This window comes from Coenobita brevimanus, chromosome 25 (genome assembly GCF_032717465.1).
Source record: "Coenobita brevimanus isolate Jiangsu-jjx chromosome 25, ASM3271746v2, whole genome shotgun sequence".
NCBI classification, from domain to species: domain Eukaryota; kingdom Metazoa; phylum Arthropoda; class Malacostraca; order Decapoda; family Coenobitidae; genus Coenobita; species Coenobita brevimanus.
The window spans coordinates 6,244,884-6,271,653 of NC_136978.1; the positions used below are offsets into that span (position 1 = coordinate 6,244,884).

The following is a 26,770-nucleotide window of genomic DNA, read 5'->3' on the forward strand; positions in this document are numbered from 1 at the left end:
GTGTGTGTGAAGAGGCAGGTGTCTCAATATATGTGCAGAGAAAGTTGGCTTAGAGACAGACTAGAAGGTAAGAAAGACACGTAATCATAATAGACAGGTGTTAGACAAGTACACATGTTAGTTAGTTAGGTGTGTATGTGTGAATCAGGTATGTGTGAGTCAGGTGTGTTAGTATATATGTGCAGGGAGAAGCAGGAAGAGCACCACTATCGCCCCACTCACAAAACAGCTGGCCTTCTGCACACCTGCAAGAAGAAAAGGATTATTCGTAAATTTCACAGACTTATACCTTCACCTGATGACGTCTTTTACTTATATTCTTCCAACCTACAAACACTTATATTCGATTTAGGAAGTACTTTTGGAACTAGTGGGGTAAGATGTAGCCTTAATATACCCACTGACTGCTAGAAATCTTACCTAAATTTAATATACACTGCCTGGTGATAACAAGAAAAAATAAATCAGCCATCACTGTAGTCAAAAGAGTTACATAATCAATAACAACCACGACAATAATATTAATAATTAGAACGGCCTTGATGCCAGTTTGGGGTAGATTTCTTTTCATTTCAGTTACCCTAACCTTTGACTCTTGACCTTTATATCTGAACCTGGCCTAGATTGGGTCAATAACTGACAGCCTATAAAAAATGAGCCTTCTAGGGCAAGGTGCTCAAATTTAAAGTCCCCATAGAAGCACAGTCTATATAACTAGCTAAATGATGCACCTTCACTCTTAGACATAATATGTCAGTAAAGTGATATGTGAAAACAAATCACAATAGAATTTTTGCCCAACACACACACACACACACACACACACACACACACACACACACACACACACAGTAAATCAGTAAGCATTTCACTGCCATATGAACATGCACACATACACTACACACCACAAAATTATACACACAAACACACGTCACTCTCTCTCTCTCTCTCTCTCTCTCTCTCTCTCTCTCTCTCTCACCCACCTGCGTTATAGGAGTATCCCTGAGCCTTGAGTGCGTGCGTGTTGGGGAGTGCGAGTGTGGTGGAGGCTGTGTGGAGGGCGAGGGAGGCGGTACAGGCCACCTCCACCACACCTCCGCGGAACACCTCAGGGCTCAGGTGGAGGTGGAGGCCCAGAGTAACCTCCCCGGGGTAATTTCGGAGGCTCATCTGAGGGAGAAGGGAGTAATATATGACGTGAGTATGATAAAGGTAGAAACTGAGGAAAATAAGTGAGATCTGTGGACAGTTCTCTCTCTCTTTCTCTCTCTCTCTCTCTCTCTCTCTCTCTCTCTCTCTCTCTCCAGGCATGTGACGTGAAGGGCCTTGTACAGAGACCAGAACAAGTGCAAGGTTATTCACTATGCAAAATTGGTGAAGGTGAGGGGAGGATATGGGTGAAGGGTGTGGGGGTGAGGGGAGGATGGCAGGGCCGGATTTACCTACTTGTGGGCCCCAGGCCAAACTCATCAGTGGGCCCCCAAATTATTGTACAGGGGCCCCATCCTCCGGGCCCTATACTTATTGTACAGGGGCCCATATGGCTGTGACTATATTACATAATGAAATACTCGGTGTACACTTGAAACAAGGTTATACGCTGGCACACCGAGCCACAAAATAGTTTCAGTGGGCCCCCAGATACCGGTGGGCCCTAGGCCAATGGCCTACTTGGCCTATTGGTAAATCTGGCCCTGAGGATGGGGGCGAAGAGTGAAGGGTGTGGAGAAGAGGGGAAGATAGAGGTGAAGAGTGAAGGGTGTGGGGATAAGGAGAGGTAGGGGTGAAGAGTGATGGGTGTGGGGCTGAGGGGAGGACAGGGGTGAAGAGTGAAGGGTTTGGGAATGGGGGATGTGAGTGAGGGTGAAGTGTGGGAAGGTGTAAGGGATGAAGTAGGTGGGGGGTGAGAAGTGGAGTGAGTGGGGGGTGAGGAGTGTGGGTAGGTGTGTGAGGTGATGTGGGCAGGGGTAAGAGGCGGGTAGGTGGGCGTGGGATATGGGGGTAAGATGTGGGAAGTTTGGTGAGGGTAGGCACAGGGGTAAGGGATGTGGGTGGGGCGAGAACGAATGTGGTTGCGATAGAAAATTAGGTTAACTCTGGTTGTGTCACGCAAGGCTAAGTTAGGCTTGGTTCAGTTTGGTATGGTTAGTGAGTGGTAAGGGCAAAAGGTGGACGAAAGGGAGTGAAACGGCGCAGACAAAAGGTGGACGGGAGGGAGTGAAAGGGGAGCGTTAGGAGTGAGGGTGAAAATACTGTAATCAATGTTTACAATAAAGCTAAATTAGGCTACATTAGGTTAAGTTTGATTAAGTCAGGTTAGGTAAGGGTAGAATGGAGTGCATGGTGAGCAGGGTGAAACGGTGTCAGGGGGGAAAGTGTTAGAGGTGGAGTGGGCTGGAGTAGGCTGGGGTGAGATCTGGGGGGGTATGGGTGTGGGAACAGGGTGGATAGGTGGGGGAAACTTAGGTGTGGGGAGGGGGTGATAGCTAGGTAAGAGGGGGAGGTGAAATAATAGGGGGTGCAGACAAAATTCAAGATAAGTTAGGTCTTGTTGGGATAGGTTAGCGTACGCTAGGTTAAGTTTGGTTTGGTATGGGTAACAGCTGGGCCGGGGAGAGGGGGAGAGGTGTGTGTGCCGGTGTTGGGAGGTGCGACTGAGAGGTAGGGGAGAGGGGATGTGGGGAGGGGGTGTCTGGAGGGGGTGGGGGTGAAAACAAATGAGGGTGCAGTTAAAAGTTAGGGTAATCAATTCACAACACAAGGTGAGAACTTAATTAATGGGCCGCATAATTGATCATTCCGAAATGCTGGTTTAACACTCTTGAATATTCATCTCTAACCCCCTCCATTTTCCTTCCCCTTCTCCCTTCCCTCTCCTCTCCCTTTCTCCCTCCCCCTGTCCTTTTCTCCCCTTTGTCTTTCCTCTCCTCCTGTCTTCCCCCCTTCTCTCCAACTTTCATTTTATCCCTCCCCCTCTCTTTTCCCCCTCCCCCTCATTTTTTCTTCCCTTCCGCCTCTTCTTTCCCCTTGTCCTCCCTCTTGTCTTCTCCTCCCATTTGTCTTTCTATCCTCCCGTCTTCCCTTCCGCTTCCCCCACTGTCTTCTTACCTAGCCTCCTCCTCTCTTCTTACCCCATGTTCCTTCCTTCCCTTCCGTCTCTTCTTAACCTTCCTCCTCCTCCTCGTCTCTTTCTTCCTCCCTTTTTACCTCCTTCCCTTTCGTCTCATTTTATATCCCTCCATTTTCTATCATCTGGCCCTTCACATTATAAATAAATAAATAAATAAATAAAATCTGTCTGAATGAAATCGTCTGGAGACAGTAAGAACATGAGAGAAAAAAGACGACTGTAGGAAATAATAATAATAATAATTATAATAATAATAAATAATAATAATAATAATAACTAGTAGTAGTAGTAGAAGTAGTAGTAGTAGTAGTAGTAGTAGTAGTAGTAGTAGTAGTAGTAATAATAATAATAATAATAATAATAATAAAGACGTCAATACAGAGAAAGGGTTAGGCCTCCCTCTCAGTTCCGTCCCATCTTTCAGACCCTTTCAGTCTATCCTCATTCAAGCGCTTCCCACTCGTCACCTTTTCAGTTCCCCTTCCCACTCGCCTCCCCAGCCCCTTACATCTAACCTTTTCCCCAATTCCTCCCACTCGCCGTTTCTCTTAGACGCCAACTCTCTCTCCTCTCCCTTATCCCACTCTGTCTAACTCCTCTTCTTTCTAGCACATGCATTCAGTTTTGCTTCCCATCTACTGAGACTGACAAACTACTGAGGCTATTGAAAGACTACTGAGATTACTGGATGACTACTGAGACTACTACATGGCTACTGAGACAAATGGAAGACTACTGAGACTACGTACATGCCACTGAGATTACTAGCAGACTACTAAACCCACTAGCTAAGTACTAAGACTACTACCTAGTTATACGGACTACTAAAATACTACTGAGACTACTGGCAAAATTACTAAGACTTCTGGCAGACTCCAAAGACCAACTAAGACTATGAAAAGACAATACCTCAGGAACGGGCTTGCCAGCGATTGTCCAGGAGAGTGCGGGGCGGTACTGCGTGTTGAGCGAGGTGCAGTTGAGGGCTAGGCGGCTACCAGGGTCATAAGTAGTCCTAGCCCCGACTATCTCAGGACGTCGAAGGGGCTCCGCTGAGGGCAAGAAGCGGAAGAGGAAGAGGAATCAGAATTATGTTGAGATTCAGGCAAAAGATTCAAGCTGAGATTAAGAGGAAGAAGGATTAGAACAACACTGAGAACAATGTTGAGATTAAATGCATGGATTAATTTGATATATACTTTACTACATACAAAGATCAAATTATTCTAACTGAAGTCCTGTTTTTAAGTAATCCAGCTTTAAAATTATCTCCGAATTGAAAGAAATCGTGTGGTGGATGTCAAAATAAATAAATAAATAAACAAAATCTAGCCCTATATCACGAGTAAATGAATACAGTTATCCATTTTTGTCAGATAATTATTCATCCATTTACGATTTACTTTTAATAATTTATTGTCATAACGAGAGAGAAAAAAAAAAGGTAAAATACAAACGAGAAGTAACCCACAAAGAAAACGGACCCATGTATCTCCTTCAGGGGGTACTCACAGAAAACCCGGAGTCGCTTCTGCTGTACCTTGCGGCGGAAAGTAGGGTGCTCGCCGATGACCTCACACTGGTAGAGGCCTGAGGTGCTGACTGTGACCCCCTTCAGCACCACCTCCCTCTCACTTGACACCCAACACTGCGAAGAGGAGAGTGGGGGAGGAGTGTGAGTGGGGAGTGTTGTGGGGAGTGGGTGGAAGAGACAGAGGGTGGTTTGTTGGGGTAGGTATGCTTGATAGACAGATAGACAGACAGACAGATAGCTAGATGGATACAGATAACAGTGCAAGATATAGCAAAAAAAAGGAGACACATCTATATTAAAACAGCAAAAGAGACAAAGAGCACCAACACGGGGAGGCTAATTCAAAAAGAGAGTAGCGCTGTACCATATCAATTCCCGGTGCAATAAAAAGCGAATACTGTACCGTGTTGAGCTCATCCAAACACTCCATCATGGCAGTTTGGAGCGCAGTTAGGGTAGTGTTATAGAAGGCGTGAAAGGATTGGCAATTAGCAAGATCTAGCATTCGCAAGTAATATTCTAAGTGAGGCTAGCTAAGTGTGTTTGGAGGGGAGGGAGGGGAGGCGGTGTGAAATTGGAGAGAGTGGATCCATTGACCTGACTCTCTTTTTTTGTCTGTCTGTGTCCGTGATCATGTTTCTGTCTTTAGTTATCAGCCTGTCTACTTGTATCTATTTGTGTGTGTGTGTGTGTGTGTGTGTGTGTGTGTGTGTGTGTGTGTGTGTGTGTGTGTGTGTGTGTGTGTGTGTGTGTGTGTGTGTGTGTGTGTGTGTGTGTGTGTGTGTGTGTGTGTGTGTGTGTGTGTGTGTGTGTGTGTGTGTGTACAGAAACGATTTATCTAGGCATCTATCAATATCCCTATTTTTCATTTCATGTCTCTCTCTCTCTCTCTCTCTCTCTCTCTCTCTCTCTCTCTCTATCTCTCTCTCACACACACACACACACACACACACACACACACACACACACAGTACAACAAGCGCAAAAAATACATCTATTGACACATGGTAAGACACAGTATTACAATATCAACAGCTGTAGATTCAAACACCTCTAATTAATTTCCCTCAGGTATCAACAGGTATAATCAGCCCAAATTCACTCCGCAAAAATGGAACTGTATTGTATAAATTTCTCTTTCCCCTTAAATTTCAATATATCGTTCCATTTCTATCAATTTATTCTACGTGGATAAGACCTGCCATCACGCTATTGATATTAATTTTACGATTTTTTATGGTATATGCGATAGTGCTTCAATATATCTTTGAATTTTTTCGATATATCCGATAGTAGTAACTTCGACGAGCCTGTTCTATCACTCTATCTTAGGTTACTTTAATATATCAGTGGAATTTACACTGGTAGAAGCTTCAATACCAAGACTTGTTTACGATATTTGTTTACCATGATACTGATTCCCACGTGTGTACTCTTTAAATCTCTCTCACTTGACTAACATCAACAGTCACCCCGTAGAACGAAATGGTGTAAGGTATTAGCTGGGAAAACATGTGTACAGAAAGATACTGCTCCAAACCTTCACCATTATACTCTTGAACAACTTACTCGACTGTTACCCCGTCGATTGGAATGATGTCAGCTATTAGTGAAGACAACGTGTGTATTTTCTTTTCTTTTTTAATGCTAGGAAGAAGGAACCAAAGGCCAAACGGACAAGTAATTATCTACTTTTTCAGCATTTTACTATACTCCTTGGCAACTCACATCAACCGTCACCCCGTCGACCGGAATAGTGTAGTAGTGAGAGCAGCGAGTGTCTGGCGGGGGCGAGGTCCGTCCTGGCTGGAAGCTGTAGAACTCGTCCCCATCCTTGAACCACTTGAGGGAGTAGAGTGGAGCGCCCCCTTCAGCCTCGTAATCGCACACCAGCCGCACCTCGTCCCCGGCTAAGGCTACGGGAGGGACACGTAGCTCTCGAATTTCTACCCCTTTCGCACACCCTGGAGAGGAGAAGGAGAAGAGAATGAGATTAAAAAAAGGAATGGGACAACACCTAACAGAGTTCCACCTTCTCCTCGTAGTCGCACACCAGCCGCTCCTCGTATAAAAGAGAAAATGGAAATATACACTCAACTCAGGCGATAATACAGAAACAGCACCTAACACATTATTTTTTCATTTCGTAGTCAAACAGCAGCAGTACCTCCTCCCCGGCTGAAGCGGCAGGGGAACACGCAGCTCTCATATTTCTATCCCACATGCACATCCTGGTCAGAGAGAAAGGACATGAAAAAGGGTCTCTAAGCGTCTCTACGTACACATGCTGACACAAACGCAACAACACAGCAAGGTTAGGAATGAATTAATTATGAATGGAAAGAATAATAGAAGAATATCCGGATATAATCAATTCATATTACACATTCTGGCTAGACAAAGAAAACAGTCACAAAAAGAGTGGAAAACTAGACGAAACCAAGGAAAACCAAAGGGAAAACATTTGACATTTTTCTGGCTTCCCCTTGTGGTCATAAACCAGTCATGCCTCGTCCCGGATAGAACAACAGAGGGCGCACAGTTTTCGAAATTCTACCCCATTCGAACACCCTGCTCTGAAAAGACATGAAATACAAGAAAAAAAAGGGAATAAGTGCTCAGTTCCAACTCCACCTCATCTCTGTGAAAACGAAGGGCCCACAAATCTTTACCAAAAAAACTTGTAAAGGAAGGAAATAAAGAATGGATGGATAAAAATTGACAAGTGCACATTTCACCAGAAACATGCTGGCCAGACGAAGAAAAACTGTGAAAAAAAAAAAAAAACGAAACTTAAAAACAACAATGTGAGGAAGGTAAACACATTTCCATCTTCCCTTCGTCGCTATACACCAGACACACAGAACCCCCGGATGGATCAACACATGGTACACGCAACACCCTGCACTCCATCCAGCTCGTACGCCCTTAGGAAACAGGGAAATAGTAATGAGAAAAAAAAAATGGAACTCAAAAGCAACCAGAAATGCAGCACACCAACACTAACAAAGACAGCACACACAGCTCTCAAATTTTCCATACCACCCCAAGACTCTGGATGGACAAGGAATCTGAAATGAAAGAGGATAATAGTAATATCAAAAGTAGAATACCTAGTAGATTTCTAGCTTCCGCTCGTAGTCCCAAGCCAGTCACAGCATGCCCGGCATGCAGTTTTTTAATTACATCCCACGTGAGACAAAGAGAAAATAGGAAGAAGAAATATAATGGAAGAATAAAAGGAGGGCATCTGGCACATTTTTAGCTGCCCCTTGTAACAGTGCACGAAGCTCAAATCTTCTCTCTCTCTCTCTCTCTCTCTCTCCACACACACAATATATAGATAGATGGATAGATAGATATGTATATATATACAGAATGCTGTCAGTTCAACACGAATTTTAAAAAGAACCAACTACCGTACCGTATTGCATTTGTATGAAGGTAGGATTGTTATATTTGAGTGGGTTACGGGGAAAGCACTACATATAAACATATCCTCACAGAGACAGATAGAGATAGAGATAGATAGATAGATAGATAGATAGATAGAGAGAGAGAGAGAGAGAGAGACGGGGGGGGAATACCATATCTTCTTCCCTTAGAGAGAAATGAACAAAAATTTAGTCTCCCTTAACGAGAAACACCTCCCCCCCTCCGTTCCCATCCAGAGCTTACGCAACACTCCTTCATTTGCAATTCATTCTGCACGTTGCACCTCAATATCCTGTTTTAAGTTATTGATGCAAATTATATCAGTATTAAATTTATGGAAGTAACATTCAAGAGAGTGTTAAAGGGTCATAAGCAAAATAAATCGCTAATGAAGGCATGTTTCGAAGTGTCCCGTCGTCTCACCAAACCTACCCTAACCTAAATCTACCCTAATCTACCTACCCCACACCACTTCCTCCAGCCCATTCCTATATACATCCCATCCCACTTCAATCTCCCCACACTTCCTTCCATCCACCACTCCCCTTCCCTCCTGCTCTCCCCATCCACACCCTCTCTTCTCACTTCTTCCTGTTTCCTATTATCATCCCTCGGTTCCTCCACTCTCGGCTTCCTGTTTCCTTTCCTCTTTCTATCTCTAACTATCTATCTTTCTATTTATCCATCTATCTATCTATCCATCTGTCACCCCTCCCACTATCAGGTTTATCACTTTTGAATTCCATTTTTGGGTCACACGTTTTAAAATTTGATATATTTTTCGTTCAGTTTAATCTCCTTTTCATTAATCTCTTCTATTTTTGTCACTTTTTTTTGTTTTAGTTTTTAATATATGAGACGCGTTTTTTATGATTGTTGTTGTTGTTATTGTTCTTTTTGTTGTTATTGTTTTGTTGTTTTTATTGTTCATAAGCCGACCTACATACCCATCTTCACAGGGACCCGTACCCCAGTCGGTTAAAGGAAACTCCCTAACACCTCTCCCTAAGCGATTTATTTTGCTTATTACACCTTGCCTCCCTCTTCTGTGTTACTTCATTCATTCTAACATCACCATACTCTGCATAAATAACGTACATAACGATACTGGACAGCCGCATCCATAAAATAAATCGGTAAGGAAGAGGTGTTAGGGAGCTTCCTCAACCGCCAGGAATGCAACCCCTCTCAGCCCATCCCGCCCGTTCCTTTCCACCCATCCCACTCATGGCTTACGTAACTCGGTGTGTGTGTGTATGTGTATGTGTATGTGTGTGTGTGTGTGTGTGTGTATGGATGGATGGATGTATTCTTTTATGTAACTCGATGTGTGTGTGTGTGTGTGTGTGTGTGTGTGTGTGTGTGTGTGTGTGTGTGTGTGTGTGTGTGTGTGTGTGTGTGTGTGTGTGTGTGAGTGAGTGAGTGAGTGAGTGAGTGAGTGAGTGTGTGAGTGAGTGTGTGTGTGTGTGTGTGTGTGTGTGTGTGTGTGTGTGTGTGTGTGTGTGTGTGTGTGTGTGTGTGTGTGTGTGTGTGTGTGTGTGTGTGTGTGTGTGTGTGTGTGTGTGTGTGTGTGATCATGGAATATTAAGACCATGAATGAAAAAAAAAGCATAAAAAAAACTCGTATGAAATGGATTACTGAGGATTTTTTTTTATATTTTTTCCTAAGCTGAAAAAAATCGTCTGATGAGAGTAGTAGGAAAAAAAAAGTCATCGAGGTGAAAGAGTTAATATTAGAAATTTTTATAACTCCATCAAATCATAAAGTCTCCACTAAGTTCATCTCTCTCTCTCTCTCTCTCTCTCTCTTTCCTCGATCTGAAAGGAATGCAGGAGAACGAGAGATTTGTCTAAAACTGGCAAAACCGTCCTGTAATAGCCAGGATATGAGAGAGAGAGAGAGAGAGAGAGAGAGAGAGAGAGAGAGAGAGAGAGAGAGAGAGACTAACCCAATACTGAAGGAGGAAGGCACAGCAAAATCCAAACAGAAATATTACTTATAAACGAAAACACGAAAAACTAAACAAAGAAGAGCTTAATAAAACAGCAAAAGAAATTCTCAGCAAAACAAACTTACAAAAACAAGATAAATCGAAAAAAATAATACATGAAATTAATCTGGCAAGGACAAGGGAAGCACTTTCTTTTACCGTCTTCGCCAGGGACTTAAAAGCAATGAAGAAATGTTCGAGTGCTTTGAAGTTACCCAAAGAATATTTAAAACGATAATCAGTTAGCCACCCGACCGAAAACAAGCCTTAGTTTTTTTTTTTTAATCCTATGCTGAGATTCTTATATTCTTCTTATTCTTAATGTACGCCTTTTTCTTCTTCTTTTTCATATTATTCTTATTCTTATTAGTTAATTTCACCCTTTCCTTAGGTGGGAAAAAGGCTGGCATGATAATGGTGAATGATTACTTATTATTATTATTATTATTATTATTATTATTATTATCATTATTATTATTATTACATTTTTGCACTATGATCCTGTGTTATTTACCCGCCTTGTATAGCTTTCAGAGGCCTGAGTTTTCTCTGTCCGTCAACAAGAAGTACTACATGACACCTTTTTCTCACGCATGCCACCACTTGCGTACTTATTTCCTGCCCTACCCTGCTCTATCCCTAACCTAATCTAACCAAACCTAACTATTCCTATCCTGGCCTATCCTCTTCTATCCTAACTATAACCAAACCATTGCCATCCTATCTTATATAATCCTACCCTATCCTCTTCAACCTAGCCAAATCGAAACCACCTTAAGAAACCATTCCTATCCTGTGCTAACGAAATCTAACTTTAACCTATCCTAACTTAATCAATCCTATGGTCGCCTATCCTATCCCATCCTACCACGCCCTATCCTGATGCAAGTAACCCAGTCTAACCTAACCTAACCACTACTCCTCCCACACAAGAGTTCCTTCTTAAGATGAGGAAAATCGTCTGGAGGCAGCATGAAAAAAAATAATAAGACGTCCTCGTGGTGAAGTGGCATTGGTACTTTTTCCATTGTTCGTTTTTTCATTTTTTGTTGTTGTCTGGGAATATTACCACCCTGTTGCGTCACTTGGCTACCCCCCCCTCCCTTCAGATCCCCCTCCCCCTCTAGGTGTGCGTGGGTGGGTGGGGGGCGGGGGCGGAGAGGAGGGGTTGAAGTCTTTAATTTTAGACCAGTGCATCAGCAGAGAAGGGGGAGGGAGGAAGGAGAGGGAGGAGAGGAGGGGTCAAGAGGGGAAAGGGAAAAGGAGGTATAAGGAGAAAGGAAGGGGAGGGAAGAGGTGGGGAAAGAGGGAAGGAGAGGGAGGAAGGAGGAAGAAGGAAGCAGGAGATATGAAAAAGGGAAATGGAGAGGAGAAGGGGAAAAGAGTGGACGGGGAACGGGCAAAAGAGGAAGGGGAGGAAGTATGAAGGGGGAGGTGAGGGATGGGAAGGTGAGGGTGAAGATGACGGGGCTGGGGCAAGAGAGGGGGTAGGGAGGGGGCAGGCGGCAACAAACTCAATTGGAACCACATAGGCTGGTGGCAGTGCGTGAGTCCATTTGCATTTATTTACAGTAAACGGTGATCATGTTGGCAACTCTTATTAATGCACTATTGCCAGCTCGTTAACGCTGGCCTCGTTCTCTCTGTCCGACACATCTGCTGTAATTTCATACGGTTAATCCATACCGCTCTCTCTTTCTCTTACACACACACACACACACACACATATCTATCTATCTATCTATATAAAATTGTTATGTAAAATAAATACATAATATACTCGTACACTATATACATCCCGTTCCCGTGGCGTTGGAGTTACGAGGCTACTTGAATCACTGTGCCACGGTTCCATCCATCCGTCTGTGTATGACAGTGTGGAACTGACAGGACTGCCCCCCACCCCTTCATTTTTGTCACATTTTACCACACACTGGTAATAAGTATCATGGGAACTGTTGAAACCCTGTGGCACATCCTACATACCAAGCCACGGGGCCGATATCATCATAACTATCCACTGCATCACTTACGGCCATAATACGCTACCTCCATGGTTACTGTATCTATCTCAACTGCCAGACGCCTTAATCCTGTAAAAGAGTGGCCACAAACAAATCTCCTCCACGTCACCCTATCCTCTGCCATTTGGATACCCTCCCAGTAAGCACACCCTCGTCTATATCTCTCGCCACTCCATTACGCCATCTCAACCCTGGCCTCCCCCCTTCGCTCTCTCCTCGTGGTTATTACGTCTTTTTACGCATATTCATTCATTCTGTGCTTCGAATTACTAACCGAACGCATATATATTTGTCTGATGCATCTATTATTTAAAATGAACTTCTCAAGACTTACAATATACCATACCCCATAAGCTTGTGGATCTGTTCCCTACGATGGCTTTTACTCTTCTTTATTTTCACTATTTCCAAACAATTCAGTTGCAACGAGATTTTTGTAACTAGAGGAATACAATACAACTTTCATTATGCTCTTCGATAATGGGGCCCTCTCCTAACCTGAAATAAATAAATAAATATATATATATATATATAACAGACTGAAGGGGATTTTTTGTGAACATCCGATAAATCTGAACTGATCTTAGCAAAATATATAAGATGGTATAGACAGACTGGTTATTTAATAGACTGACTGACTAATACATTGATACAGACAGACAGATAGATAAATAGATAGAAAAATATAAGAACAACAGACAACGATGATAGGCACTGGAGATGAACATAGAGACAAATAAACATATGAACAGATACAATAATTAGACGAACAGAAAGCATCACTACTTTAAGCAAATAGTTCAAAATTCTATATATTACGTATGAATAGGATTAATATGAATTCCAAAGTGCATAATTCCCATAACTTTCGTGCATAATAGCCCTTCTGTTTAACTGTTTATAAATCCACATTCATTTATGATCTCAGCAGTTAATTTTCATGGGCCTACTGCTTTTGGTTACCTTTCTGTCTATCTATTTATCTGTCTAACCACCCATCCATCTACCTACCTACGTACCAAGCAATCTATCTATCTGTCTATATATCTATCATTCAATCTCTCTCCCTCTCTCTCTCTCTCTCTCTCTCTCTCTCTCTCTCTCTCAATACGGCCGTAAATCCTTGAAGTATACCAGTAACAGTGAATCTTACACGTGTACTTAATATATAAAAATCAGGATTATACTTAGGACTATTTAATCCCTCAGAGGTCGTGGGATTTCCTTCAGCTGAGTAAAATCCCACTGAGAGAGCCAAAATAAATCCCTGTGTGACGTCTTAAACTCTCAAAGGATTTTAGCGTAAGTACGGATAGGGTGATGATGATGATGATGAAAACGACTGGCGACAATGACAATGATAACAACACTTCATTCTTGCCACCATCATCAAAAAACCAACACAGATTGACGCAACAAGTTCACACACACACACACACACACACACACACACACAAACACACACACACACACACACACACACACACACACACACACCACAGGAAACACCCATACACCAACACTATGTGCTCAAAATACACTGGGCTGGTAATGTTGTAGGACCTGAATGTTTACAGTGTTGGACCCGAATGTTTATATCCTTCCATTTCGGGTCCACCAACGCAACTCTGACGGTATTTCACTCAGCGCTGCCGTAAATCCGCCCAGTGAGCATTTTAAATCACGGAATTGTCTAGTTGTACCCCCATCCTTGCTGAGTAATTGCTGAGGCCATTATAATACAAATAAACCCGTCCCCCTCCACCAGCAGGCGTCCATTGTCCCAGCGGTTAGGACATTTCAGCTGGTCGGGCCCAAAAGGTGGCTGGAGATTTTTCAGTATATAAAGCCAGCTATGGAAGTAAAGTAATCGCCTACCTTTATATTTACTGGCCAATGGTATCCTAATCTCGAGTCTCTATATCTTGAATGGTGATTTGGAACTGCTGAAAGGTGTTAGATTTATACCTCACGACTTCATTAAGGTTATTCATTCTCGTCTATCTAGGAAGAATAGATTTTCATAACCTTATTGGAGAGGGGAGGGGAAATCCTAATGTTTGGACCTATGAGCTTTGCAATTACGAGCCCTCAGAGAAAGGACGGGAGCTAAGTACCATCCCTACAAAACTAGTATGCATTAAATACGGACAGTACAGGATTAAGATGGGTACTGTGATTAATTTTCCCGATCCAGCATCTCTTGATCCTGCCTTGCCTACACCTGGTCGAACTCAGTAACTCCACGCCAATCCTGCCACAAGAGGCCACGGGGTTGCCCACCTCATTGTCCTTCACCAACCAGTCCTATATCTTCCGTTGCCTAGTGTGGAATCCAAGGCTAAGTTATGATAGTCCAGAATACTTTAGTCAGGTGATCGGATGAATGTACACTAAGTTTCAAATACTGAAGATATCGTGACACTGACAAAGGCCAACTAAAGGAAAACAATTCATGTGGAGGTGTATGATACAAAGAAGGACTACTGGGCCCTAAGGGAACGGGCTCTTAAACTTATGCCCAGAGTTACAAACACACACACACACACACACACACACACACACACACACACACACACACACACGCAAAATCCAAAACTGATGTCATTTAACCCAACACGGACTCTGACACATCGTCACTACACTGGTTCTCTAAAGATAGTCAAGCGGTCAAAATCAGCATGTCACATGTTTTTTCATAGAGGCTAACTGCAGCTTTCTCCTTCCGTAAGTGCAGTTGGGATGAATGTGCAAATTGATCTAAATTTCCGGATTAGCGTCAAAATGTCTCACCCGAAATGCCAGTCACGAAAACGTAACGAATATACAAATAAATCCTATACGTGGATGTTGACAAAGCGTGTGACGAAGAAGGCGTGTCAGATTACCGTTCCTATACTTTGTTAAGAGCGAGTCACTGGTATGTAGGGCTGACCCCAACCCTACATAGCCTGAACATTTCTTGCTTTTGCGTCACTGAAACATATGATCATAATTAAGGGGCTACTGAACTGAACACTGACAGAACACAAAGAGATTACTTCCGCTGATACTTCATAACAGAGAAAAGCGCGACGGTCAGACCTCGTAAGGGATGAGTGGAGTAATTTCCCTCATAACAATAACATGGTCCGTAATGCCCGTGTTTAAAGAAAATGACAGCTATTACGTAATGAGCAAATAATTGCACTAAATTCGTCACCCTCTAACCCCCTTCCCCTCAGAGCAATATATACTTGTTAATTGGCCATTACTGCAGTGTGATGTTGCACATATAGAAGAATTTGGCTATTTCCTCCTCCTCTCACCCTCCCTTCCTATTTGTAAATGCTTATGGAATGGTTAACATACAAAATACACACATATATCTATCTATCCATCTATCAATCAATTTATCCGTTTAGCTATTTATCTAGTCACTTGTCATATAACTATTCGATGCATATGGTCTGCCTCCCAGTACCGTATATCGTATGTGTGGATCAGTTATAAGATGTATCATTATCATATTATTATTATTATTTTTTTTATTATTGCAGACACCATTTTTACTACTATCACCACTACCACGACTATACTACTACTACTACTATATTATTATTAGTAGTAGTAGTAATAGTAGTTGTTGTTGTAGTGGTAGTAGTAGTAGAAGTAGTAGCAGTAGTATTACTATTATTAACAAGGTAGGTAAGCACTACAAACAACTAAACGGAAAACCCACACAAGCAGGAAATCTATCAACAAAATGCTTATCAAAAAATGGACTACACTTCCATCCACTCATCACTCAAGTCCATCTCAAAAGTTTCCAGACGACCAAAACAGTGGATGGTATTATTTTGGCTTGGCTGATTCGTGTCTCCTTCTCCTCAGCGATTTATTTTGCTTATGACACCTTAATATCTCTTTGTATATTACTGATGGAAAATTATGTGTCGATAATAAAAGAAATATAACTAACTTAGGAGAAAATTATGGGCCGAATTCTAGTTGTCCCGAGAGATTCCGTGCCGTATTCTCCTCAGCGATTTATTCTGGCTATGACACCTTAATATCCTCTTGTATATTACAGGTGCAAACCCTATCGATATTAACCCCTTCTGCCCGTGGACGTCTGTTATATTTCGTCTCTGGTATTACGAAATTCATGGATTAATATTACAAAACATTAGATACTGAAAGGCATATCCAATCCCTTCAATTCTAAGCCTCCCCTGAGCTGAATGAAATCGTCTGAAAATAGTAAGCTTAATACATAGAAAAAATGCGTAATCGTAGTGAAGGATTTACCTGAAGGAGATAATTATGCAGGTGAATTTTAACACCTGCTCGAGACGTCACTTACTGTTTGTTTTTTTTTTTTAATTCTTGCGATCTCCAGACGATTTATTTTACTCAGGTGAAACTTTTCGAACTGGAGGGGTTAGAGATCGAGCCTTCATTAACACCTGCAATACCTGAGAGTTCTTGTAAGCTGAATAAAATCGTCTGGTTCAAGAACTGAAATTAAAAAGGTGTCGTCGTAGTGAAGGAGAGAGAGAGAGAGAGAGAGAGAGAGAGAGAGAGGGGGTAGGGGGGTGCGAGAGGAGAGGGTCATGGTTGAGTAGGGACAGAAACGCCTGGGGGTCTTTTTGTCGAGGCCACCCCTCACAAGATGCGGCATTTGGCAACAGACAGACAGACAGACTTATATACAGATAGACAAACTGGCATAGGTAGATAGATACAGATAGATAGATAAAGACAAGCAGACAGATATAAATGAATAGAGACAGGTAAATAGACAGACAGATAGATAGATTTTTAGACAGACTGATATACAGACAGACAGACACACACTGACTTACCTACTAGATCCAGCAGCAGAAAAGCCAGGAGCAGGAGGACCCACGACACGTCACTCATATCTCGCCCAGCCCAGGTCACAGTCACGCCCAGAACCCGCCCCTCCCGCCCAGCCCGCCCCCTGCCCCCCCTCATCCACCCTCACTACGGAGAGACAGGTGCTGTGTGGAGGCCGGGCAGGTGACAACACAAACACGTGGGGATTTTCAACATGATCCTTTTCCTACATCTTTTTCTCTTCAAATCATCAGCGTCGGGTCAGAAAATTGTCACCATGGTCTTAATTGTTTTCCTTGCCACGTAGGGATAGTATTATTATTATTATTATTATTTTCGTTGTTTGTTGCTGTTTTTTCCAAGAGGTCCTTTGGCGGATGGAAGACAGAGCTATATTTAGGTTTTATAAAATTTGTGTTTCTTGAAGGTGTCTGTCACTAACTCTGGCACTAATGTATTGTCTCAGCCACGACGCCTTTCTAGTAACTGGATGATGAAACGATTATCATTGTCCGAGTCCCTTTTCCGTTTTTACTGTCAGGCTTTGATCTATTCTCGCTGAAGTAGCACAATTATCCTCCATTTTCAGACCTGCTGTAATTTCTTCCTGACGCTAAAAGTTAAGCATTGAGGTCAGAGAAGTACACGGCAAGGACTAGGAGTATGTTTGCTGATGTTTCTTATTTAGTTGAAGGTTAATGTTTCTTATTGTCTTGAGAGTTAAACACGTGGTTCTGGAGTCTCTAGAATAATTGAAGTTTGTATTTAATGTCTGTTATATAGATGAAGATAAAAATGTTTACCTGTGCCTCTTAAACAGAAGAAGATGACTATATTGATTATTTTCTTCTCCCTCCCCTGAGATGTTAAAAAAATATGGGGGCAACTGAAGAGGAAGTGAAAGGTGTGTGTGTGTGTGTGTGTGTGTGTGTGTGTGTGTGTGTGTGTGTGTGTGTGTGTGTGTGTGTGTGTGTGTGTGTGTGTGTGTGTGTGTGTGTGTGTGTGTGTGTGTGTGTGTGTGTGTGTGTGTGTGTGTGTGTGTGTGTGTGTGTGTGTGTGTGTCAGCATGGAAGTCACACTCCTACTGACTCCAACACACTCTCTCGCACCCCACCACGCTCAGAGGTGCGAAAGCTGAGGGAGACTAAAGAAGAAATGAGAGACAGGGTGTGAGAGTGAGAAAGGCAAAAGAATAAATGAGAGATACTGTGTGTGTGAGTGAGGCAGGCAAAAGAATGAGTGACAGTGTGTGTGAGTAAGGCAGGCAAAAGAATAAATGAGTGACAGTGTGTGTGAATGAGGCAGGCAAAAGAAGGAGTGAAAGATAGTGTGTGTGAGTGAGGCAGGCAAAAGAAGGAATGAAAGATAGTGTGTGTGAGTGAGGCAGGCAAAAGAAGGAATGAGAGATAGTGTGTGTGAGTGAGGCAGGTAGAAAAAGGAATGAGAGACAGCGTGTGTGAGTTAGGCAGGCAGCATGGAAGTCACACACTCAACACACACTCTCACACGGTCTGGCCACGCTCCGTCCCGCCTCTCACCGCCACAGCCTCCCGTGGTCCACTGCCGCGGCCTGGCCTCACCCTGGCTATTTGGCCTCCACCTTCACCCCTTCCCACACACCGCCAGGGGGCCAACCACTCACTCACCCCAGCCGACAGGATAACAGGCGCCTTGACCAATGTAGACTATACCATCATCATCATCATCATCATCATCATCACCGTCATCTTAACCTCTACTCGTCTGCACATCACATCTCCAAATTCTCCTGTATGTTGTTGATGCAAGCTATGTCGATATGCAAACGATATAAATAACAGTACAGGTGAGAGTTAAGGTGTAATATGCAAAATAAATCGCTAAAGAAAAGGTGCTTGAAACTCTCCTGAGCAGACGAGAAAACGACTCTTGGAGAATTCTTCGCGTTCTTCATCTTCTTCCTCGTGATCCTCCTCCTCCCTCCTCTTTTTCTTCTTTTTTTTTTCTCTCTTTTTTCTTTTCTTTTTTTGGCCACCCCGGATGAACTCTGGACCTGTGCTCGGGTACCAGGCAATTAATTAGCCCAGTAACTGTGAACACGAACACTGAATACGGATCCCAGTAAAGTGGCACTGGCTTTCCCCTCCGACACCGCAACTCACTGACAGAGCGCTGGAGGAGGCGATGCTGGACAACCGATGAACAAAGGGTCACAGGACATCTTTTACAACTTTGCTATGTCTGGCACTCCACGATCTATCTGTTCTAACCACCACCATTACCACCACCATCACCACTCCCACCACCATCACCACTCCCACCACCATCACCATTACCACCACCACCATCATAATTCCCACCAACATGAGGGATGAGATGGTGTAGAAGCAGAAAAAGCATAGATGTAAAAGAACCACCAAATACCATGACCAGTTACATGAACCACACGATTATTTACAACATATTCATGCCTTCGAAATTCTGTCTCCACGTCACAAGGATCTGACAGCTTGCAAAATTCTGTATATTACGTCTGCTTCTTAGCTGTGAAAAGAAACCAGACCCTCTTTCGAGTTTTCTTTGTGTCTTATTTAGTCCACAAGCCAAGATTCCGGGGACTTGGATGGTGAGTGAATGGGACTATGGCACATTCAGTTGAGGAAACTTTGGTTAGTACCTCTCTCTCTCTCTCTGGACCTTAGCTCACCCTACCTTGGAATGGGAAAGGAGGTCTGGATGATATGATGATGATGATGATGATTTTTAGTTAATGCATAAAAAGACACAGTAATGCCGGTGTTAACAAAAATCATTCTCTTCATCAGAATTAGCAGACAGGAACTATTTTTCACACCTGACTTCCAAATGTCATGCAAATTAACACCATCAGTACACAGTCTTTAATACCATACTGCATCCCAATTCGTAGTGAGAAGTCTGATAGTACTGAGGAGCTTAATGGAGGCTAACCCCTTCAGTTCGAAAAGTCTTTGACTGAAAAATAGCAAGATTATGACAAGCACGTTCGTAACCCATGTCGCCTTCGTCGCACCTTCAACCGTCGTGGGGGAAGGGAGAGAAATGGGCCTGGTGAGTAATTTTTTTTTTCTTCAATGAAAGGAAGAAGGAACCAAAAGACAGAAGCCCGCAAAGTGTTCCCTCCAAGAAAAAAATAGAAACAAAAAATCAGAAAGCAAAACTCAATGGCTGCGATGTGTTAGAATATTGGTAGACGGTGGAACTGGGGCATGGAAGTACAACCAGTGATATTGGGTGGTGTAGGACGAGTGATTTGGTTGCAGAGAAGACATGTACTATCCTCCAAGACTGATAGCGTCGAGGGGATGGTAAAGAATGGGCATGGAAAACAAACAATCGGTACAGGGAACAAAGAAATGGGTAGGAGGAACAAGAAATAGGCATGAGGAACAAAGAAATAGGCATGGGGAACAAAGAAATGGGCATGAGGAACAAAGAAATGGGCATGGGGAACAAAGAAATGGGCAAGGGGAACAAAGAAATGGGCAAGGGGAACAAAGAAATGGGCATGGGGAACAAAGAAATGCCTGGGATGAGTTAGTAATGCTGTGGGGTATGGGAAAGGGTGATGTAACTATACCCTGTGAAAATAAGCGTTGTTGCATTAATGGTCTAGGTACAGTGACGATTTATTTTAAAGTTCTCTCCAACAAAATGCATAAGTCAACCTCGCACTGCTCTCCTTATCCTTGCGTCTTGCACGGCGGATTAAAAGGGATTGTCAAAGTCACCGAATAACCAAGTATTTATGTTAGGGTAAAGAAGGCGTGGTTAGATTTGGGCACGGATTAACAAATTTAAGATCAATTTCCTTTCGTAACACAGATTTCGTCTGCAGGATGAACAACAGACAAGGGAAGACTTTGCTCTCTCCTTCCCTTCCCTTTCCTGCAATAATAATTACAGCTCAAGATTATTTTCCTCTCTCAATTTAAGGTGTGTTTTTGCAAAAGGAACAACAGGGTATTTCATGATTCTACACTCCCTCTGTCCTTCCTGGAAAAAAAGAATACTTAAGACCTTCACCCCGACGATGCCTCTGACCACCAGCCTACCAGGCGTCTATTATTCCCACTTCCATAAATGTTTGTTAATACTAAGAGTGATCTATCATTTAATATTTATTCACCATTTTCCGCTGCACGGACTCCATACTACAAGACGCGATTATAATGGATGAATTAAACTGTTTTGAGATATTACAGGCTATGTCAGTTAACCCTTTTGCAGGTTAGGATCCAGCTGATTATATCTTTAATGCACACGAGAAAGCACCCAAGGCTGACAGCTTGTAAAACTGGTACCTTAAAAATGTACAAAAACATGGATGAATTTTAATATTCCTATCAAAATCCTGATTGCCGCCAAACGAGCACAGTTACAAAAATCATGGATGAATCTTAAAATTCCTGTCAAAATCCTGATTGCTGCCAAACAAGCACAGTCGCCTGAGTAAAATTCTTGCCTTAGAAATCATCAGTAACATGTTGCCACGCAGTCTGACTTCCATTCTGTCCACCAAATAAGTTTTGAGCTCATGAGCTGTGTTGACAGGAGGCAGGCTGGTTACAGAGGTTAGCAAGTGGAGGAGCACTTAGAGGGATGTGGTTCTTAAAGGTGAAAGATTAAATGAAAAATAAAACGAAGGATCAAACGGAAATTATTGCTGCCGAGTAGGCAACACTTCGGTCTACAGGTACATGCACTGATCCGTGGCCAATCACTCTCATGATTCATTTGTCTATGTTGACTGCTGACAGTTTGGAATGACGTGTAACGCGGTGCCGCACTCTGGCCACACACACACACACACACACACACACACACACACACACACACACACACACACACACACACACATACACACTATCTGCAGCCTTGCTGCCTGATCCCTGCACCTCTGGAAGTCAGACTCTCGTCAGTCGTCCAGTTCGTCAATGAGGGATCTGCCACGCCTCACACTCCTGAACTCCTCGATAAGAATGTCATCATCTACAGATATTGCCTTCTGGTCTGCCGCCCGGCCCTCCACATCAGGGTCAGCATGCATAAGCTTGAAGGGCAGGTCAGCAGTCAGCTCACCACCAATGGCGCCACAGTTCAGCTTCACACGAAGTGAGTAAGACACAATGATGCCCAGGGCGTCGTTGTCGCTCCCGTGGGCACCCGACATGGTGGAGGATGCTAAGCAAACATCTTGGTCCTTTACATGGCCTTCTAGTGCTACTCCTAAGGTATTGAGGGGCATGGGTGTGAGGTGCACCGTGCGGGCATAGCGGGAGTCGGGGGTGACGGGGCAGCCCTCGTGGTTCTCTACAGATGCCACCACACGGCTGAAGAAAGTGTTTGTGATGGTCAACTCCACGTGCTGTAGTACCTGCAACACCACGTACTTCACAGTCTTCTTCGAGGCGTTGCTTACACTTATATGAGCCTCCACCACCTGTCCGTGGTAGTACAAGTCGCGATCTAGATCTATCTCCATTGTAAGTTTTCCAGGTGAGAGTGTGAATGTCTTTGCAACAATGAGGCGGGGGCGGCGTGGGGTGCTGGGAGGGGGTCGCTGCACCTTGCGGATGGGGAAAACCACGGAGTTCCGCAGTGACGGCCGCTGCTCAGGCGCCTCACCCACGTACACCACCAGCTCGTACGTCACCCCCAGCATCTTGGCCTAGGAGGCACACGGCAATTAGATGTCAGTGTTCACAGTATTAATTAAGAACACAACACATGACTACCTGACAAACTTCAGTAATTTTTTATACGATACCTGTATCTTGTTATAAGATTCTGCCTTTTACAAATTAATGTCCTGCCTTTTTTTTAATTCATCTCGAATACTGACACGGACGGCATTTTTTTTTTCCGGTAGATGGCGTTAATGGAGGTCTGTGTATCATTAACCAAGGATTTTTTTATATCGTTACGTGTGTATGAAAATTTCGGTGACGAGGGTGAAGCCTTACCGTGCCCTGTTGCCCTGGATCCAGCGTGACGGAGGCGGGTGCGGGCCCAGGGAGCGACAGGCAAAACGGTCTTGCACCAGGTCCCAACTTTTGCTTTAAAAGATCCACCTCAGGGGATACATCCTTCCCCCCAGCCACCACCTCCACGTTGACGAGTTCGAATTCTTTACTGAAGTGGAGGCCCATCACCTCATCCTCCTCTCGTCCATGGCGGAAGGTGACCGCCACACGGGCGAACACCCTCCGACCACGAAGGTAGTCATGGTCCACAACAACCACACCATCCACAGGGGACGTGTGGCTGATGTGGTCCACGAAGTCCCGCCGACTTAGGTACGCAGTGACCTTACCTGGGGAAAGAAGAGAGTATAAGGAAAAGAGGGCTGTGTGAAAAAATGATCAGTTAATTAATCGCATGTGAAGACGCCAAAAAATAGTGACATCATCATCATTAGCATCGTCATCATCATCATAACTTCTTTTTTTCCAGTATAAGGATGGGATCAGGTATGAATCTGAACATGGAATGAGAAAACAAGAATTTGGGAGAACTATCAGAACTCAACAGCATCCCAAGCCTCTACGATTCTGGCTCCACCTCACTCACTTAACCATCTGAACAATTTTTGCTGTTTTTCTGGATCATTAATAATACTGAGTGAGTAGCGCCGGCTCAGGTAGACAAGGATCTAACCTGGGAGTGAGACAGGAAAGAGTAAAACACACACACACACACACACACACACACACACACACACACACACACACACACACACACGGATAACTTGCAAGGCTGCACTGGTCAGGCAAAGTCCACCTTCATACTGACAAGGTACACTCTGGGGTGCATTGCCTTTTGGGGAATACAGACTAAACGTGTGTGTGTGTGTGTGTGTTCAGAAAATTTACGAACAGGAGGCCAAAAATATTAACAATGGGCGTCAACAAAATTTAAGAACAGGTCACCGGAAAATTTAAGGAAAGGTCACCGGAAAATTTAAAGACAGGTGACCGGGAAAATTTAAGAACAGGTAAGCGGGAAATTTAAGGAGAGGTGACCAGGAAATTTAAGGAGAGGTGACCAGGAAATTTAAGGACAGGTGACCTGGAACTTTAAGGACAGGTGTCCTGGAAATTTAAGGACAGGTGACCGGGAAATTTACGGACAGGTGACAGGAAAATTTAAGGACAGGTGACCGGAAAAATTAAGGATAGGTGACCGGCGCGTTCCCTTGTTCCTAATGATCGAAAATTCTCCAGGTGCCTCTTGGTATTAAAAAGGGAGAGTTATTTCAGAGTACTGCGCCCTCCTAACCCTTTCAGTCCGAGGTGCCACTTTTAACCTGAAGGCAATGGTCTGGTGGGAGTAAGTGTTTGTACTGCAATGATTAAAAAGAATTTGGTTGGAAGGTCATATTCTCTCTCTCTCTCTCTCTCTCTTTCCGGAGGTGGGAAGCCATAGCAGTGCAAACCATCTAACGCTAACACCAAAACACTCACACAACACTCCCCTCCGCACAACTTCCCCTCAGCTGAACAAAATCGTCCGGCGGCAAAAAGAATAACATACAATAACGCCATCGTAGTGAGTATGTGGACTGTTTGTAATTTACAGGCAACGAGAAGTCTTTCCCTAAGCTGAACAAACAACGTGCAACAGACATAATCACACTGAAGAGGTTTTGAGAGATCACATCTAACCGTAACCCTGTTCTCACTTTCCTAACTGAGGTGGGAAGGATTTGGAATCAAGAAGAGGGGAAAGAAAATAATAGGAGAGCCGTCATCAGAGTGGCCAGCCCAAAATGGTCACACCTCCATTCATTCCTCATTCACATTAACCCTTTCACTCCGAGAGGCTTCACCTTACACTGAGTAATATCTAGCATAAGACTGGCGGGAATAATGGAGACTGTGCTTCAGATCTTCAGGACGAGAGGTAAGGCATCTCCATTTGTGAATAGGATCGTCTGGAGGTACGAAATTAAAATATAAAAAAAGATGTTGTTATACTGAAGGGACTGATGGACTGCTTCTAAATCCTTCACTGGGACAAAAAGAATCCACCAAATTTTGAAATCTTTTTAAGACGATGACACCTTCTCATTACTTCTGGCTACCTGGGAATGACACAGCCAATATCAAGAAGGACTTAGTACATCCAAAGAGGTGACCAAGTGATTACAGGCATCTATCTTTTAAGCTAATGGAAAATGAGCGCGGCTTACCATTAGGCGACGACTTTCTGAACACCCTGACAGTGCTGACCATGAGTGCTGTTGACGAAGACACCCTGAGCAATACACAAGCACCCCGCCACTGACCGCCAATCCCCTATACTCCTCCTCCCGTCCGCGCAACCCCTCCTGATCCTGTTAGTGAAGCCCCGTGTCTGCTAGCTAATGGGGCAGATTTGCACGTCCCACCTTCACGTCTGTCCCACTTGAGGCGATCGTGACTTGATGATTTCGAACTGATATGATCTTAATACTGTATATGATTCCAACTTGTGTTCTTAATATATGATTCTGACGACGTGATCTAAGTATAAGTTAAGATTAGGCTGTGATGAGCATAACCTTCGGTAATATCATTCTACCAGATATGTACTGTAAGTTCACGTCATCATAAACAACGGTGATAGCAAGCTTGGGTAATCGTAATATCAGCAGGTGGCAAGATAAAGTGTTGATAAAATTTGGTAATGTAAGAAATGGGGTGAATACAAACTGTGATAACTGTATTCTGATTTTTTTAACTATGCAACCGACTCTGGACATGGGCAAGGAAGGCCATTTCGCAGGTCCAGCGCTCAATCTACGACACACCAACAATGTGATGATCCTCTGCACCCCTCACACATCACCTGACTTTATACACACATTTCAGATTTTCTACGGGGTGAGTCAAGTTGTCCCTAAGATCAATTCGCAGTGTAAGTACAATTCACTGCTGACGCCACTTCAACGACTGACTGCGGTTAGATTGAAACTGCAATGTAATATCTCTCCTTGCAGATGAAATGGCCATATACATCCCTTTACCTCCTGATTTTGTAGGTGATTACAGGTGCGTGAGGTGAGAATGTGGAGGGATTAATTTAGGTAAACATACAGCCTGGTGAGTACACAGAGTCCGGAACATGAAGGTGGAGGTGAAGCCTAGCGAGTGTTGGGGCCAAGGTGGTGGGGGAAGGGGAGAGGAAGGGAGGGAGGAGGGGAATACAGAGGGGAGAGGACGGGAGGGGACAAGGGAACGTGAAGGGGAGAGGACGGAAGGGGGCTGGGGAACGCGAAGGGGTGACAAAAGGAAGGGACAGGGGAACGCGAAGGGGATAGGACGGGAGGAGGGGGCTGGGGAACGCGATGGGGAGAGGAGGGGAGGGGGCAGGGGAACGCGAAGGGGAGGGGAGAGGAAGGGAGGGGGCAGGGGAACACGAAGGGGAGAGGACGGGAAAGATTGGCATAGCATTAGAGCCCGAAATTAGTAAGGATCTTAATTCCTTGACTACGGTAATATTTCTTTCATTTTAATCACAATCACCAGATAAATCTTATTAAACGATTTTATTCAACCTTTGTACAGAGGACGCTGACTGAGGCCGAATCCAGTATCTCCAGTTTGAAATGTCTCTAGAAATTACTAAACTCGTCTGTTGGCTACAATAAATAAATCAAAAATACATGAGGTCATCGTAGGGGCCACCTACTTTATTTACTCAAGGATAAACAGGACGCTACAGGAACTTACTCTTGTCATTTTTTTTTCTCGTATTTTCTCGTTTTAATGGTGAAGGCTTGTGCGTTTCAGTAGATGGAAAGAGAAGCGTT

At 43.7% G+C, this 26,770-nt stretch overlaps 2 protein-coding genes across 3 annotated transcripts in view; both read right to left on the reverse strand.

Annotated features, from left to right (window-relative positions):
• Positions 1 to 25,250, reverse strand: part of LOC145393762 (arrestin homolog) — a 284,043-nt gene extending 258,793 nt beyond the window's left edge. The window contains exons 1-4 of one of the 2 annotated variants that reach the window (XR_013896254.1): positions 25,169 to 25,250; positions 22,941 to 23,290; positions 21,824 to 22,645; positions 21,433 to 21,763 (exon numbers count right to left, since the gene is read on the reverse strand). Coding sequence is in view for 1 of the 2 variants with exons in the window: in XM_080267810.1 (XP_080123936.1) it covers positions 21,893 to 22,645; positions 22,941 to 23,290; positions 25,169 to 25,211 (1,146 nt within the window). In the remaining variant the exon portion in view is untranslated. Of the gene's footprint in view, positions 1 to 21,432; positions 21,764 to 21,823; positions 22,646 to 22,940; positions 23,291 to 25,168 lie in introns of those variants that run through there. The other variant, XM_080267810.1, reaches the window with a different exon arrangement.
• LOC145393695 (uncharacterized) lies at positions 169 to 17,019 on the reverse strand. The gene is made up of 6 exons (XM_080267742.1): positions 16,962 to 17,019; positions 6,393 to 6,628; positions 4,643 to 4,778; positions 4,040 to 4,182; positions 984 to 1,170; positions 169 to 245 (listed from the first exon to the last, which is right to left on the reverse strand). Exons 1-6 carry the CDS (start codon positions 17,017 to 17,019, stop codon positions 169 to 171), a joined length of 837 nt encoding a protein of 278 aa, XP_080123868.1.
• Positions 25,251 to 26,770: the final 1,520 nt, after the last annotated feature.